The sequence below is a fragment of the Notamacropus eugenii genome, chromosome 1, assembly GCF_028372415.1.
Source record: "Notamacropus eugenii isolate mMacEug1 chromosome 1, mMacEug1.pri_v2, whole genome shotgun sequence".
In the NCBI taxonomy this organism is placed as follows: domain Eukaryota; kingdom Metazoa; phylum Chordata; class Mammalia; order Diprotodontia; family Macropodidae; genus Notamacropus; species Notamacropus eugenii.
In genome coordinates this window covers 282,501,258-282,517,797 of record NC_092872.1, presented here as the reverse complement: position 1 = coordinate 282,517,797, position 16,540 = coordinate 282,501,258, and the positions used below count along the sequence as shown (strand labels likewise).

The 16,540-nt window shown below is 45.4% G+C and overlaps 1 protein-coding gene across 1 annotated transcript in view; it reads left to right on the top strand.

Moving 5' to 3' along the window:
- Nucleotides 1-16,540, top strand: part of ADAM12 (ADAM metallopeptidase domain 12) — a 357,420-nt gene that overhangs the window by 200,265 nt on the left and 140,615 nt on the right. The window contains exon 5 of the mRNA XM_072629031.1: nt 8,220-8,296. Within this exon, the coding sequence (XP_072485132.1) occupies nt 8,220-8,296 (77 nt within the window). The remainder of the gene's footprint in view (nt 1-8,219; nt 8,297-16,540) is intronic.

The window sequence follows — 16,540 nt, the reverse complement described above, 5'->3', positions numbered from 1 at the left end:
TGGCAATGGGGAGGCACTGAGTGATCTGAGCAGAGGATTGGTGGCATTAGGCTTCTATCTTACGAAAATGATTTGGGCACCCACCTAAAGTATGGCTTGGAAAGGGATGAGACTGCAGGTGAGGAGACCAGCTAGGAGGTATGTAATAGTCCAGGGGAGAGGTGACAATAATAATGTTACTTGAAGTTATCTCATTTTGAGATTATCTGATCATTTGAGTAGATGATGAAAACTGCTGAGAAATAGTGGTGGGGAAACCTACCAAGGAGCTGGGAGTGTGTACCTGAAATCCAAAGGAGAAATCTAGAGAAATCAGCTGCTTAGAGATAAGGATTTAAGCTCTGAAAGTGGATGAAAGAATCAAGCCTTATGAAAGAAGAGTAAGACAAACAAGGTGGGGAGGAGAGGGCTGAGGAACAAGCCTTTAGAACCCACCCCACACCCTGCCCCACCCCCAGGCCAAGGACTGTGAAGACCCAGCTAAGGAGACTTTGAGCGATGAGTTAGAGAAGTTGGCCAAAAACTTAGACAAGGCTGTGTTTCACAAGTCAACAGTGGGAAGGGCATCTGGAAGAAGGGTGTGGTCAATGATGCCAAAAGCTATTGAAAGACCGAGGAGAATGAGGGACTAATAGAGCGACACTGAGTTTGATAAACAGATGGTTTTTTGGGATGTCAAAGGGAGTAAACTCAATAACTCAGAGGACAGGACCAGCCCATTCTAATATTTGGACAAGGGAGAGGTGCCAGGAAGAGACCCTTCCTCAGGAAAGGGCCTGTGATCTGACTTGGAGAGGATCAATAGGATGAAAGAATATCCAGGCATGTTCGCAGGGTTTCCAAATGAAAGGGTAGGTAGGAAGTAGCATCCATCTAAAGAGGGAAAATTAATCCAGGGACAGAGAAACAGTCTATGAAATGGAGAACAAAATGCCCCTGAGATGACACTTGGTCTCACCCAACTTCTCCCTTGAAATACCATTTTGATACCAGGAGGGTGCTAAGCATCCCCTTCCTTGGTCTTACTTATTTCTGCTCCCAGCTTGCAGGAGATTGAGACATGAGAGAACAGTGAGCAGTGAAAGGACAGAGCTTGGATGACCACTAGCAGGGAGTGGAGTAAAGGGAAGGCTGGTTTTCTGACCCAGGGAAGAGTTGTAAGCATTTAATGTGTAGAAATGAAGACAGTGAAGAAGGAGGAAGAAGACACCTGAGGGTGGGCATGATGGAGGGTCTAAGGGAATGGAGGAAATCACTGTACTAACCAAGCCAGATTTAGTCTCTCATTCATCTTTGGGGAGAGGGAGAGATGGTAAAGGTATGAGGGAGAAGTACCCCAAAATAAAATCATGGTATAATAGAATGCTCCTCAGAATCATTTAATTTTAGGCCTTCAGTGGCTGTCTCATCCAACCCATACTCCAAAAGGAATCCCCATTATCACATTCTCAGTAAGTGATTATCCAGCCTTCTCCCCTTGGAAAGTCCCCTGCTGCCACCCAAGCCCCTGTGTACCCATCAGCCCAAGAAATACCTGCTGGTGGCCTCTGGGGATGAGGCAACTTGCATTGGGAGCAGATGTCTTGCATCTGGATTGTTTTCAATTCTTATTTCTTTCTCTTGCTTGTTTCTTTGCTCCCTCTGGTCTCTGCTTGCTGGTTTCATTCCCTTGGCCAATTTTCTCTTCTCCTTTTTCCTTCATTTAAAGTAAAGATGGGTCAAAGAAACATCATTTAAAATGAAAAGAAAAAAAGGCAAGGGACAGAATAAATAAGATCCCTAGCACTGCCAAGCATGTTTTGGCCAAAGGTCGGAAAAGCTATCAGCTCCAAGTCCTTGTTGCTGTCCCCAGATGTCCCCATTCCTTAGAGTGACATTGGGAACTGGCAGCCGAATTTCTGTAAAGATAAGAAACAAAAGATCAGGCTCGGTCAATAAAAACCACTGGCTATAAACAGCTGGCTTTCTGGATGCAGAAGGTGCAGAAGGGTTTCTTCTAGTCCCTCCTGGGGACCTCTACAATAAGGCCAACAGATGTGTTGGGGCGGGGGAGGGCATCAGCCTCTGCTCCTGAGGACATTCAGAAATGACTGGCTAACCTCGTGTCCTCTAAAATCAGCAGAGAATGAATTTTCATAAATTTAAAAAGGACAGTCATTTTAAAAAAAGAACAATTTTCAAGCAGTAACATATTTATCTTCTAATGGTAAATGTGAACCAGACCATTCCATTGGCCTGCAGGTGGACAGGGGAAAGCTGGACAGTTGAGGGTACATCTTTCACTGAGAAGATGGACAGTTGGGCCCTCTCCCCATGGGGATTATCTTTCAAAGTAAAATGGAAGCTCCTTGAGGGCAGAGGGAGCTACCAAGAAAGCCAATCAAGTGAATACTATAGGTGTGGTTTTCTAGATTTTAGAAAAGCATTTAATCAAATAAACTATTCTTTGGGCAAAGATAGAGCTGTAGACCAATGTTGAGCTAGCTAGATGAGTTCAGAACTGGTGCATTGACTATTCAGGGAGCAGTCATCCAGAGTTCAAAGTCACTGGGCAAGTGGGGCACTGGATGGCAGCCCAGGGGCTCTGGGCTCAGCCTGATTCTGTTGAATACTTGTATCAGTGACTTAGATAAGGACCCAGACACTGGCTTCTCAAGTTTATGGATAATACAAAACTGAGAGGAGCAGCTAACTCACTAGGTAACAGTGTGGATCTAAATGGACTTGACAGGCTAGAGAATTGGTATGAATCAATCAACAAGCAATTATTATGCACTGACAGTGTGCCAGGCACTGTGCTAAGGATACAAGGACAAAATAAAATGGGCCCTGCCCTCAAAGAGCTTCCATCAAGTAAGATAAAATCCAGGCTGGCTAAACACCCAGACCCAACTTGATGAATGCCAGGCGGGAAGGAGGATGGAGAGAGGAAAAGGAATGACCATTTATATAGACCTGCTGTGTGCCGGACACTGTGCTAAGTGCTTTGTAAATAGTCTCTTATTTGATGAAGGAAGAATGGATGGACAACCATTTGAAAAAGATCAGAGGGTTTAAGTGAACTACATGCTCAATCTGAACGTGAATCCTCTGCTTTGGGGCCCAGTGCTTCCTGGATGCAGAAGGCACAGACCTTTTTGTCCCCAAGTCCAGTGACATCTTTTCAGTGCACATCCCTCCTGACCCCCTTTGATGTGTTGGATACTGCTGACCACCCCTTCCTCCTGGCTCCTCTCTCCTCTCTTGCTTTCTAGAGAAGCAACTCCTTGTCATGGCTAAGAACACTGATTCAAAGGATTTGACTTCATAGCCTCACTCTTGTGTTCCCTGCCTATGTAGCCTCTGGGCCTCAGTTTCCTCATCTGTAATATAGGGAGTTGGGCTAGACTATTGCTTAGGTTCCTTCTAGCTCTGAACCTCAGGATTCTACTTGTCTGTTAAACCTTGGTCTCTTGCTAGATCAGCATCCGTGTGCTATTTCCTACCCTGGGGTGTCTGTTCAGGGCCCTCATCCTTTCTCTGAGCATTTTCTTCATGGCTGATCTTATCAGCTGCCATATATCTGAGTGTTATCTCTTCATGGAAGACTTATTCCTATAATTCAGACGTAAATGTTCATTGTTGTTGAACTGATCTCAAGTTAACATAACTGGACCTAATCTCTCATTAACTGTAGTTCTCAGAACCAAGACACACCACCAACTGTTTGGGGATGTCAAACTTTTGAGGACTGCTTGAAGCACTGAGAGATCAAGGGACTTGCCCAGGGTCATGCAGTCTGGTTGGGTCAGAGATGTGACTCAAACCAAAGTCATCCTGAATACAAGTTGTTTGTGTTGTTGTTCAGTTGTATTCTGCTCTCCATGACCCCATTTGGGGTTTTCTTGGCAGAGACACTGGAGTGGTTGGCCATTTCCTTCTCCAGCCCATTTTACAGATGAGGAAACTGAGGCAAATGGGGTTAAATGACTTGCCCAAGACTACACAGCAAGTAAGTGCCTGACGTGAGATTTCAACTCAGGTCGTCTTGACTCCAGGCCCAGTGCTCTATCCCCTACAGTGCCACCTAGCTGCCCTCCTGAATCCAAGATCCATTCGTCTTCACTACACTACAGCATACTGCCTTGCTAGGATTATTAATGCTAATATTAATTTGGCACATTTCCTGAGAAATACAAAAATGATGCTAAAAACAATTGAATGCAAGCTCATAAGAGACTGATTTGTAAAGCTAATATGTTTTCATGCAGCTGACAGCACAAATAAGAATGTTAGGATTTTCAACAGACTTTGGTCTTTGGACCTTTCTTCATTTTTCATGCAGATGTATATAATGGCATTTTCCTGTTTCTGGCCACTGTGCCCACATTGTGTTCTAGGGAGGTCCACACGGATGCCTGCCAGTCTGCAGTCAATGCTGCATTGATCCCATGAGCACATCGATCACTGCCTTTGCCTCCCCCTCACTTTCATTTTCACCTACATCACAGAGGGCTGTGCATCACTGACCTCTGCCCATTCTCCAGTCTGCCTCAATCCCTTGTCTGACATTGAAGGTCAAAGAGGCCCCTGTGGTCCCACTTCTCATGCTGGTGCAGTAATGGTCCCAGGAAATGATCCCCTCATGGTCTGAAGGCATGCCTTCTCACCCTGCTTTCCTCTGCCCACTCCAGGGAGAGAGAGGAATGATCCCTCCATCACAAAGGCCCTCTAAGAATGACTGTGATTCAGTGGTTTTCCCCCCTCCAATAAAGGTTGCTGTGAAACCAGGGCATTTGTAAATAGAAGTTCTAATCTAAACAGAAATCTTTGGCAGGTGCATGCCCTAGATGTGGCCCTCTCTCCAAACTGGATTTCCTTTCTTGGATCAGGCCGTGGATTTAATACATGGGGCTATTTCCTCTTTGAATATTGTCTTTTCCTTTGGATGTGGGGATGTGGAGAAAGCCTCAGTAAACCTCAAGGCCTTGGTGTGAATCCATACATTGAGAGTCAGAGTGTACACATTTGCTTTGTGGCATGAACCTGGGCCCTTTGTCATAGTTACTTCCTATGTGGCTGCCAGTCATTCTTAGTATACAGGCAGATTTGGGCAATTTAAGGGATGATGAGGAAGGAAGGAAGGAAGGAAGGAAGGAAGGAAGGAAGGAAGGAAGGAAGGAAGGAAGGAAGGAAGGAAGGAAGGAAGGAAGGAAGGAAGGAAAGAAGGAAGGAAGGAAGGAAGGAAAGAAGGAAGGAAGGAAGGAAGGAAGGAAGGAAGGAAGGAAGGAAGGAAGGAAGGAAGGAAGGAAGAGAGGGATGGAGGAAAAAGAAAGAGAATTAAGGAAAAGTCACACATTCTGAGCAAACAATCTTTTCATATGTTCTAATTGAATTTTCTGGGCCTCATATCTTGACAGTTACATCTTGTACCTGCCCCCCTGCTTTCTCAGGGCCCCCTACTCTCTCTCATTCTCTCCCTGTCCTTTTCTCTCTCCCTCACAAAAGCAAGAAAGTCTTTAGAAGCCAACTTTTTGAAGCTGAAGGATTAAAAGGCCCATCTCGTCTGATACTGAAAAGGTTAATTAATGCAGGGAAATGTGAATGAGCCAAAGTATTAATCATTTTTTCAGAGCATCAGGTGGAAACGTGAGTGATAGCTTTTCCTTCCCCTACTGAAGGGGCAGCCGCTTTTCCCAGGCTCCATCATCTCTTAGATGTCAAATAAGGGAGATGTGGAGGAAGAAGAGGATATGCCGGGGGGGTGGGGACCTTCCCTATCCATCAGGCCCCTCAGTAGGAATGTGGAATAAAGCCTTTCTTCCACAGGACAGTTCCTCATGATTCCAGACAAGATCACTCTTTCCTGAGGCATGATCCCTGCTCTGGTTTCTCCGCCATTATTGAAGAAATTCATAGGCCAGCTGACTCTCTCAGAGAGCTTTGTCTCTTCATGGAAGGTCCTCCCATTTTATTTGTCTTATATTTAATTCTTCCACTGCATAATTTAATAAACCATCTTCACCCCAATCCCATCATCTTTTCTTCCCTCACTTCTCCATCAGCTCTCAGCTTGGGTTCAGATCCTGCTTCAGACACTAGCTGTATGACCTTGAGAAAATCACTTAATCTTCGGGCCTCACCTGTGAAGTGAAGGTATCAGCCCTGAAGGACTTCTAAGTAACTTTCAGTTGTGTATCTGTGAGCCTAGGATCTTATTTGCTGCTTGTCTTTTTCTTTTATAAATTTTGATTGATGGTCTTTGCTCCAGATTACTATAATTTTCCAATATCTCTTCTACCACCACCCCTCCCCCCACAACTGAACCCTCCCCTATGACAAACAAATACAGTGAAACACCACTCAACAAGCCTCTTGACCACATCTGGCAGTGTTTGCCTGCTTCCATGCATACAACGCGTCCCCTCCCTCCTCCTCTGAAGTCACAGCTGCTCATGGCACTGGCCAGCTTCCTGGGGGTCTTCCAAAGCTCATTTCCATTACATTGATCATTGTGTGGATTTCTTCTGGTTCCATTTCAGTTCATCCAAGTCTCCCCACCTTTTCTGAATTCTTCTTCATCTTTGTGTTTAGGTCGATAATGTGCCATTTGCTTTCATGTAGCTGTTTGTTCAGCTCTGGCACCGTTAGTATATTGGAACTCCTCATGGTCAGGAGCAGCTTCATTTGTCTGCCCAGCGCAGGGACTCTAGCCAGCCACTTCTTTTGTCACAAGCCAGAGCTTGTGGCCTAGTTTGTAATCTTTCAGGCCACTAAGTGGCACAATAGAGTGTTAAACCTGGAACCAGGAAGACCTGAGTTCAAATCCTGCCTCAGAACCTTACTGGCCCTGGGCAGTCATTCTCTTTCCTCCTCTGTAAATTGGGGCTTATAATAGCACCTCCCCCCAGCTCATTGTAAGAGTCAAAATTAAATGAGATGCTAGATGTTAAAGCACCATGTAAATGGTGTTGTTGTTATTGTTGCCAGGAATGTCTGCAAAACCTTTCCTTGCAGCAACCTCGGGAGGTCGGTACTATTGCTGCCATTTGACAGAGAAGAAAACTGAGGCCAAAAGGGATGGAATGACCTTGCCAATGAATGATCTTTCATTATAATCTTCATTGTTGTTAATCATCACAAGGCCCTGCATTACCCCCATGGACCTCCTCACATTGTGACGGTCATTTCTACCTGGTGCAGGAGCCAGATCCAGGCTCATTTGGTTGGCCCCGGACTTTGATACCATCAAGGGGTTTTTGTGAAAACGATGGGAGACAACCCAGTTTAAATACCCCATGTAGAGCCTCAGGAAATGAGGGTGGCACTGCAGGGGGCGGGGGGCCTCAGTCTCCTTCAGTTCAATATCAAACATCATGACAGCATTTTGTATTTTATAGAAACAAGAACAAGGTTTCTATGGGATTCAGACATTCTTCAGGAATGGAGAGAAGCCCTGGGTTCGAGTCTTGCCTCTGGCTCTTACTTACTGTGGGACCTTAGCCTGAGTTCTTGTTTTCCCCACTTTTCCAATGGGGATAAAAAGACTGACACCTCCAACCTCACAGCAGGATGGGCAGTCTGAAATGAGAACAGCCGAGAGTCTGAGGCACTTGTACAGGGTCAAACAGCCAGGTTCAGGGGCAGGAACTGAACCCATGTCTTCCTGCCTCATTGACTAGCTCTCTCTACCCTACATTTACCTAGATAAATATGTAAATACAATGCCAGCTCACAGTCTTGTATTTGGGACAATAATCTTGCATAAAGAAGCCCTGATCAAACCCAATTTCCTGATTAGAAACTATGACCAAACATTTCAGTGACTTACCCAAGGTCAACTAGCTAGTAGACCAAGATTTGAACCCAGGCCTTCTGATTCCCAACAGTTCTCCTGCTGTTCCCTACGTCTTGGGATTATTAATGATTGATAATTTATCACATGTGATCCAGCCTGCAAGACTCCTGTCTGGTGCCTGGCCACAGCCTCTGCCCCAGACCTAGGTTCTGATGGGCCAGTTCCCTTGACGACCCATTCTAAATGCCCATCATGCTTTGGATAATAAGTTCTTTAATCTCCTTGGTTCTTCCTGTATGAATTGTAAGGATAGTTCCTTTGGAGTGACTGGAGAACATCCAGGGACCTGGAACTTTTCCCTCCCTCTCTTCTTCTCTCTCTTTCTCTCCTCTGTCTCCCCACCCCTCTCACTCTCACCCTCTCTCTTTCTCTCTCCCCTTAGGGTCATTGTTACTACCATGGACATGTGCAAGGACATCCTGATTCAATCGTCAGTCTCAGCACTTGCTCTGGACTCAGGTAAGTCGAGGCAGCTGCCCCCACCTTGCTTTGTCTCTGACACATCACAGCTTCTGTTGTCTCTTCTCTGGTCCCTCCAACTCTGCCATTAAGTGGAGAGTCTACCTGAGGCACCGTGTGCTCTCCCAAGAGGCAGACAGGCTGTCAGTCCCTCTCAGGATGACCCTTTGATGGTGTTTTCAGTTTGCCTCCCAATCCTCAGGACTCAGAGTTGCTCTGAGCTGAGCCCCTGTGTTCATTTCAGCACCACAGTCATGGGGGGAGGGTCACTTTCATCAGCCTGAAAACTTCCTAATTCTCAGGGCTGAAAGTCGTGACAGCTCCCACGAACCTCTAAGTCCTTTGTTTGATAAACTGCAAGGACCCTAATCATTGCATAACCACATGGCTGAGTGGCTGGGAGAACTCTGAGTGAGCTTAGAAAGGCTCACTCCGACTGATGGCCCTTCGTGCTAATGGGCTATGGCCAGAGCTCAAAAAACAATTCCCTTCCAAAGCCGGACAGCCTGGCCCTGGGGTGCACTCACGGAGCTGTTCCAAATCACCATAATTAGCTGTAAATTGTCTCTCGTGTTCTCCTTGGAAAGACCAGGTCAGATATACTGCCGCCTCAGCCCTCTTGGTTCTGGGCTCATGCAGGAGCCAGCGTCTAGGACCCTCAGGACCTGCTTTTTGGGCTGGCTTTTGGCCCTGAGCTGCATTCTTCAGGACTGTGAGGGAGGCGGCCAGCCAAGTGGCCAGACTTCCCAGGGGAGATCGAGGGAGGAAGGAGATCTCACCCAAATGCTCCTCCCTGCTCTTGGCTTTAATGATTCAGGGCCTGCAGACTCCAGAGAAAAGCCCTCCTGGCCTGTGTGGCCTTGGACCCAGCATGGCCTTGGACTCAGCATGGCTTCCCCTAGGCTTCCTTACACAGACTCTGTCTGGCCCCCTGGTGCCCAGCTGAGAAAAGCCTTCAGACCTGAGTCCGTTACAGAGTGAAAGCAGAAGCCTTCTCTGTACTGACTTCAGTGGTTAAGCTAGAAACTCCATTTAAAGTTAACCAGAGAAAAATGGACCCCCTCAGTACCTCTAAGACCCAACTTCATGATCACTCATTTGGGGAGCTCCTTTACCAGCACAGGGCTGACAATCAAATACTGGCCCAGAAGTAACACCCAGACAGGACCTAGATCCAAGAAAACCTGGGTTTGAATTCTGCCTCTGATACTGGCTGTGTGACCCTGAGTGAGTCCTTTATCTCTCTGGGATGAGCTTTTTTCTCTGTAAAATGGAAGCACTGGATTGGGTGACCTCCAAGGTCACTTCCAACTCTAAATGAATTGACCATTGGATTCTAGAATCCCATATCCACTGTGTGCTCCTCGTCCACCCCTACCCCCATATTGAGAAGACCATGAGTAGTGGCAGGTCCTGGATCCCGACTGGCATTCCTGGGAAGTCTGGGGATTCTCTGTAGGTCTGGATCTGTGATTCTATCAGTGTAGGTAGAAGGCATCAGCGTACTGATGAAGCCACAGGTTCTGCTGGGGACAAATTTAAAAAGGAACTCTCAGTTTAGAAATTCATTTTATCCCTCTAGACCTGTGGGAGTGGGACCTGGAGGGACCCTGGAGACAGTGGGAGGACCAGTGACTGGCCCACAGTCCCACATCTGCATGACAGAGGGAGGATTTGAACCTAGATTTTTCTGTCTGTGAGGCAGATCTCTATGCATTATTCCATGCTGGATTTCATTGCAGTTAATATCTAAACATATTCCACTGTCAAAGTGTCATAAGGTCAGAAGTCTAGAGCCAGAAAGGAACCTTGAAATCATCTAGTCCAGCCCCCTTCCCTGGTTGTACAGCTAACTGAGGTTGTCACTTACCCAGAGGCAAGGGAAGGGAAGGGGCGAGGGGTAGGGGGAGAGGAATAAGCATTTGCCGAGGGTTTACTTTGTGCCAGGCACTTTACAGTTATTGTCTTACATAATCTTCACAACAATCCTGTGAGGGAAGAGCCCATTTTATAGTTAAGGAAACTGAGATAAACAGATGTTAAGTGACATACCTAGTAAGTGTCTAAGGCTGAATTTGAACTCAGGTCTTCTTGACTCCAGGCTCAGCTCTCTATCCACTCTGCCACCTAACTGCCTAAAGTGCTCAGTGTCCCTGTATCATCTGCCTCCTTGATTTCCATATAGATGATCTAATGCAATAAATGGAATCTCCAGTGCTGGAGGAATGAGTTTTTGGAGGAAATATCTCCAAAAGATGAGAAACAAACTGGGTGATCATTAATTGAGGAATAGAATATCATTGTGCTGTGACATTTATCATCCCTGGTCCCCCACCTGGGGCCCTTGGGTCATGTAGATCAACTGCTGCCTACAGGAACAGTGTGTCACTATATTAATTATCCTGCAAGGGAGTGTAATACCTCAGTCTCCCACCAGATGATGTGCTATACAAGTTACCAGTCCAGTTGTCTTATCAGCTTCTTTCTGAATCATATGTGGGATAGGCTTCCTAAAGGCCTGTGAGCCAGATATGTCCCAAATTGCAAATGCTTAGATTCCTCTCCCCATCACCAAACCCATTCTCAAGCAACAGTGCTAAGCAGTTTCAGTCAACCCCCACAGTCTAGGTATGAACGATAGTCTAGAAAACAAAGTGAGGTATTGCTAAAGATATTAAAACAAGAAATCTATTAAGTGGGCTCATCTCTCTCTGTTCACAATCCCCTGCATTCCCTTGCCTCAGAGACTTAGCTGGCTGTGATCACATAGTGGAAGGAAGGAAGGAAGGAAGGAAGGAAGGAAGGAAGGAAGGAAGGAAGGAAGGAAGGAAGGAAGGAAGGAAGGAAAGAGGGAGGAGAAAAATGTTTATTAAGCACCTGACATATTGTAGGCACTGTGCTGAGTATTTTATAAATATTATCTCATTTAATTTATAATTGCCCTGGAAGGTGGGTGATGATATTATCCCCAATTTACTGTTGAGGAAATTGAGTCTGAGTTTAAGAGACTTGCCCAGGGTCACACAGTCAGGCCTTGAACTCAGGTCTTCCTGACTCCAGACTTAGGCTCTGTCCACTCAATCGCCTAGCTGCTTAATATAAATAATAAGGGTTACTATAGAAATGGAAGGGAAAGAGATAAGGTCATCTTTTTTGGATGCTTCTGTTTTCAGCCTCTCCCTAATACTTTTGCTTCTCCTCCAAGGTCTTTGACTGTGACTAAGAGTTGCAAGATGGAGGAAGGAATCCACACATACCTACTTATTATGAGAAAGGAATAAGGGAAAGGGTCACTGGATCCACTGGATGTGGATCACTGGCCCTTGCTGGGTGAGGATTGAGAATTCCAGACCCCAATCTCCCCTGTGGAGATGCAGAATCCCAGAATGTCAGAACTGTAGACTTGGAGGAGAGCTTGGCAGCCCACTAGCTAGCCTACACCTGACCAGAAGTCCCCTCTCTGATATCCCTCTGTCCAGCCAGTAAGCTGGTTTCCCCACTCCATCACCCCGCACTTCTGCATGCCCAGGATTGTCTCATGCCAGTGAGCCTCCAGGAAACCTCCCCTCTGCAGCCTCCCAGCCCCATCCACTCAGGCCTCCTTACATCACCAGGCATTTCTTTCTCCAAGACCCCAAGTGTTTGTTAAGATGCTGAGACAGACCAGGCACTGCCTCTACCGAGACGGTGCTTACCATGTCCTTGAGATGACAAGACAAGGATGTGAGAAACTCCTGAATAAATAAGAGCAAGTAAATACAAGGAAGGTTGTACTTGAATTTAGCAAAATCTCTTGAGAACAAATATTGGCATTTTCTATTTCATTTTCCCTAAATTCGGTCCTGATTACATTCCCAGGGAGGAAATGGAAACTCATAGAAACTGCTTTGAAAATGTTCGAGAGCTTTTGACCTGTGGCCTGCCTTGTTTGAAACACAGGGGATTGATGAATGATCCCCCAAAATACCGGATTTTGAAAAATAAAAGGAAGCATAGTACCTTTCTTTGTCCTGGAGGAGCAGAGGACAGAACTTGTGTGTGTGTGTGTGTGTGTGTGTGTGTCTGTGTGTGTGTGTGTGTGTGTCTGTGTGTGTGTCTGTGTGTCTGTGTTTGTGTGCTGTGATGACCAAAGAAAATCAAATATGTAAAGTGCTATATAAATGTTAGTGGTTATTATTGCTGTTTTATTTTGATTATTAGCACCAGCCCTGCAGCTAGTCTTTCATGTCCCCTCATGTTGTCTCTTAGAAGCCTGCCCTAGTGAATAGCACCCTGAACTCATCAGCAGACATGGATTCAAATCCTGAATCAAGCACTTACAAGCTAAGTGGGCCTAGCCAAGACCCAGAGACACTAATAGTCTCAGTTTCCCCATCTGTAAAATAGGGATGATATCCCCCTACCAAGGAAAGCACAAGTCAAGGCTCCCCCCTCCCAGCCCCCATCACAGAAGATGTTGGCTCTGCCTTCTTCACAGAAAAACACTTTGTACACCTGTGGGATGACATAGATTTGGCAGTTCCCTCTGAGGAAGCATATTGCTGCCCAACGATACCACCCACACTGAGTGATGCTTAGAGTACTGACTTCTGCGCCCTAGGACCTGGGCTCACATGCCTTCTCAAATGCTTTGCCACTGGGATGACCTTGGGCAAGGGCATGAACATCCCTCAACTGTGATCTCTGCTGTAAACTGCAAGTCCTCCATGGCCCCTTTTAGCTCTGTGGGGGGGACCCTCTAATTCTCCAGTAAGTTTGCAACAATGAGTCCACCCAGGTGCTGGGGCCCTTGCTGAGACACCTTCAAGCACTGTGGAGATACATGCTCCCCACGTGGGGGGGGACCTTGACTCACAAGCTCCTGGGATAATTCAGTTGGATCTGGAAAGGCCAGAGTCTCCCTCTTTGTTTTATAGATGAGGAAGCTAGACCCTAAAAAACATAAAGTAACTTGCATAAGTGTCTATGGCAGGATTGAATCCCAGGTCCTCCTGGCTCCAAGGCCTATCCAGTCCCTTATATGAGCATTCAACTACTTGTGAAGCATGGGCTGAGGAGTTCAAGAGAATGAACTTAAATTAGGAAATTTAAAATGTGACAGCCAGAAAGTTTTCTCTTATCTAACCTAATTTCCTCCAGTACAAGTCAACCCTCTTTTCTCCCTGTCAGTTCTTAATGGGGATGCAGCAACACAGCATTCTCTGGCTGGTAACTGCCAACATCTCGACCTTGAAGTCTCAGAGCTTGGGACAAAGGGGGAGCGTCAAAGCATCCCAGGGGCCTTCATAAGGCCTCTGCCCTTGTATCTGAAAGGAGGGAGCAAAAGAATGCCAGGAGGTGTCTTTATATACTGGGAAGAGAGGGTCTGGGAGGAGATCCAGTGTGGCAGGCGCACTAGAAAATGGAGAAGGGATGGAAGAGCTGGAGGAAAGAGGAAAGAAAGAAAGGAAAACTAAATGAGTCAGGAAAGGAGAGGGAAGATTTAGCAACAGGCTAGGCTCTGGTAATGCACTCCAAAAGGCCATCTTGCCCTCTCCACAAACTTGCCTTCTCCTGGGTGAAACAGTTCATACATAGATCAGTCAAATCAAAGTAAATACAAAGGACAGTTGCTGGAGGGGCTGTGGGAAAGCAGGCATCCCAATGTGTGGAGCTGGTGATTTGTCCAACCATACTGGAAAGCATTTGGGAGCCTCACCCCTAGTGTAGGAAAGCTGTGACCCAGGGATGCAACTGCCGGCTTGTGCCCTAAAGAGGTCAAAGAAAAAGAGAAAGGATCCATGTCTAAAAATATATATTCGTGGCAGCTGTTTTTGTGTTAGCAAAGAACTGGAAATTAAGGGGGTGCCCATCACTTGGGGAGTGACTAAGCAAAGGTTGGTGCTGGAAGGTAACAGAAAACTTTGATGCTCTAAAACATGAGGGAATAATTCATTTTACCTTCATCACAGCTCTCTGATGTTCCTCTTCTCTCTGACCCTGACACCAGCTTGGCACAAGTCATCATCACCACCCACCTGGGTTACTACAATAGACCCTGGTGGGTCAGCCTCCCTCATTTCTCTCCCTACTCCAGCCCATCTGCCACTCAGCTGTTCAAGTGACTTTATTTCATCCCAGTCTGACCATGTGTCTCGTCTATTAAGTAAACTCCAGGGTCTCCCTGTTACCCATAGGATTCAATATAACTTGATTTGCCATTTGAAGAACTTCCTAACCAAGCCCCTTCCTCTCTTCCCATTCTCCTTACACATTTATCCTCATCCACTCTACAATACAAATACAAATCCGATGGGCCACTTGCTGCTCTTCTCATCAGACACTCCATTTTTACCATCTCCACACCTTTGCATTGGCTGTTCCCCATGCCTGGAATGCTCTCCTCTCCTTTGCCTCTCAGAATCTCTAGCTTTCCTTAAAACTTGGTTCAAATGTAACCTTCTTCAGGAGACCTTTCCTGGTCCCCTGCCTACTAGAGCCTTTCCCTCTAAGGTTTCTCTTCATCTATCTTATCTATATCTTGTACACCTTTCAGATACTTCTTGTCTCCTTCACAATCTCCTTAAGGCCAGGGGCTGTGTAATTTTTGTCTTCCTATCCCCAAGTGTCTGGCACACAGTAAGTGCTTAATAAATGCTTACTGGTTGATTGAATGACATTGAAGACCTTTCTTTAAGCTTTATGGATCTAGACACAACACTCAGATTATCCATCTGACTCCTTGCCTCTTACTACAAGCCTGTCCTTCACCTTCTTCCCCAGTCTGACCTAGGCTTGCTGGAACTTTTCTTGCCTCTCCATGAACACCAAGCATCCTTGGTAAATCACTGCACCCTACTTCCAACCATCAGCCATCTTTTTATTATCCTCTGAGCCGTCTGCAGCTTTGGTTCTGCTTCCATTGGGGTGCTCCGTGATTCACAGCTAAAGTACATCACTAGATGGGCTTAGGTTCTGTCCATTAACAATCTACCATGCATCAACAGAGAAAATCCCCAAGTTACATTGTCAGCTTGATCACATACCCAACAGAGGATCAAAGAAAAGAGAGAGCTTTGGTAGGTTAAGTGCTCCTCACAGAGTAGTTGATTAAGACATTATTATCTGGAAGTAAAAAATAATTCAACAATGAAAAAATTGGCTGGAGTCCACCACAAATAGGTATCCAAGAAATGCCAGGAAAGTGGTATGTGCCAAAAACGTTCTAAAAATCTAGAGTTGTGTAAGTGATTGTGAGTGTCTGAGGGTGGCGATGCTTTCATTAAATCCAGTTCATTATGCAGCTTTGGGAAAAATCAGGGAGCTGGGCCTTCCTGCGTTGCTCCCAAAGACATTCACCAAAGACTGGGATGTCAGGAGAAAATCTGTCCTGGAAACAGAAGCAAGGAGGGAACCAAACAAGTCATTTTTTAAAAGAAAAAGATCAGGAGAGGAAAAACCTAGAAATGGTATACTAAAAGGGGAAGAGAAAAGGATGTTTTATGAAGAAAAGAACTTCTACATTTAAAAATCAGTCATAAAAATTAGTAGAGTCATATTTAGAATTTAAAACAACTCTACAATGGTTCACATATGATACTCAGTCCCTAAGTGACTTTTTCTTCCTTAATGGTATTTTGCTTTTTACAATTACATGATTCATTTCTGTAAGATTTTGAGTTCCAGATTTTTCTCCATCCCCTTCCCTCTCCCCAAGACAGTAAGCAATCTGACAGAGGTTATATACGTAGAGTCCTATTAATCGTATTTCTCCATTAGTCATTCTCAGAAAGAGTAATCAGAACAGAACGAAAAAGCCAAAAGAAAGAAAAAAGAATTTAAGTGAAAATAGTATACTTTGATCTGCATTCAGATTCCATAGTTCTCTCTCTGGAGGTGGATAGCATGCTTCATTCTGAATCCTTCAGAATTGTGTTAGGTCATTGTATTGCTGAGGAAAGCTAAGTCATTCACTGTTCTTCCTTGTATAGCATTGTTATTACTGTGTACAGCATTCTCTGGGTTCAGTTCACTTCACTCAGCATCAGTTCATATAAGTCTTCCTTTTTTTTTTTTTCTGAAATCCTTCTGCTCATCATTTCTTATAGCACAAAAGTATTCTATTACATTCATATACCACAACTTGTTCAGCCATTTCCCAATTGATGGGCATCCTATCAATTTCCAATTCTCTATCACCATAAAAAGAGCTGCTATTTGAACATGTGGGTCTTTTCTCCCTTTTTTATGATCTCTTTGGGATAC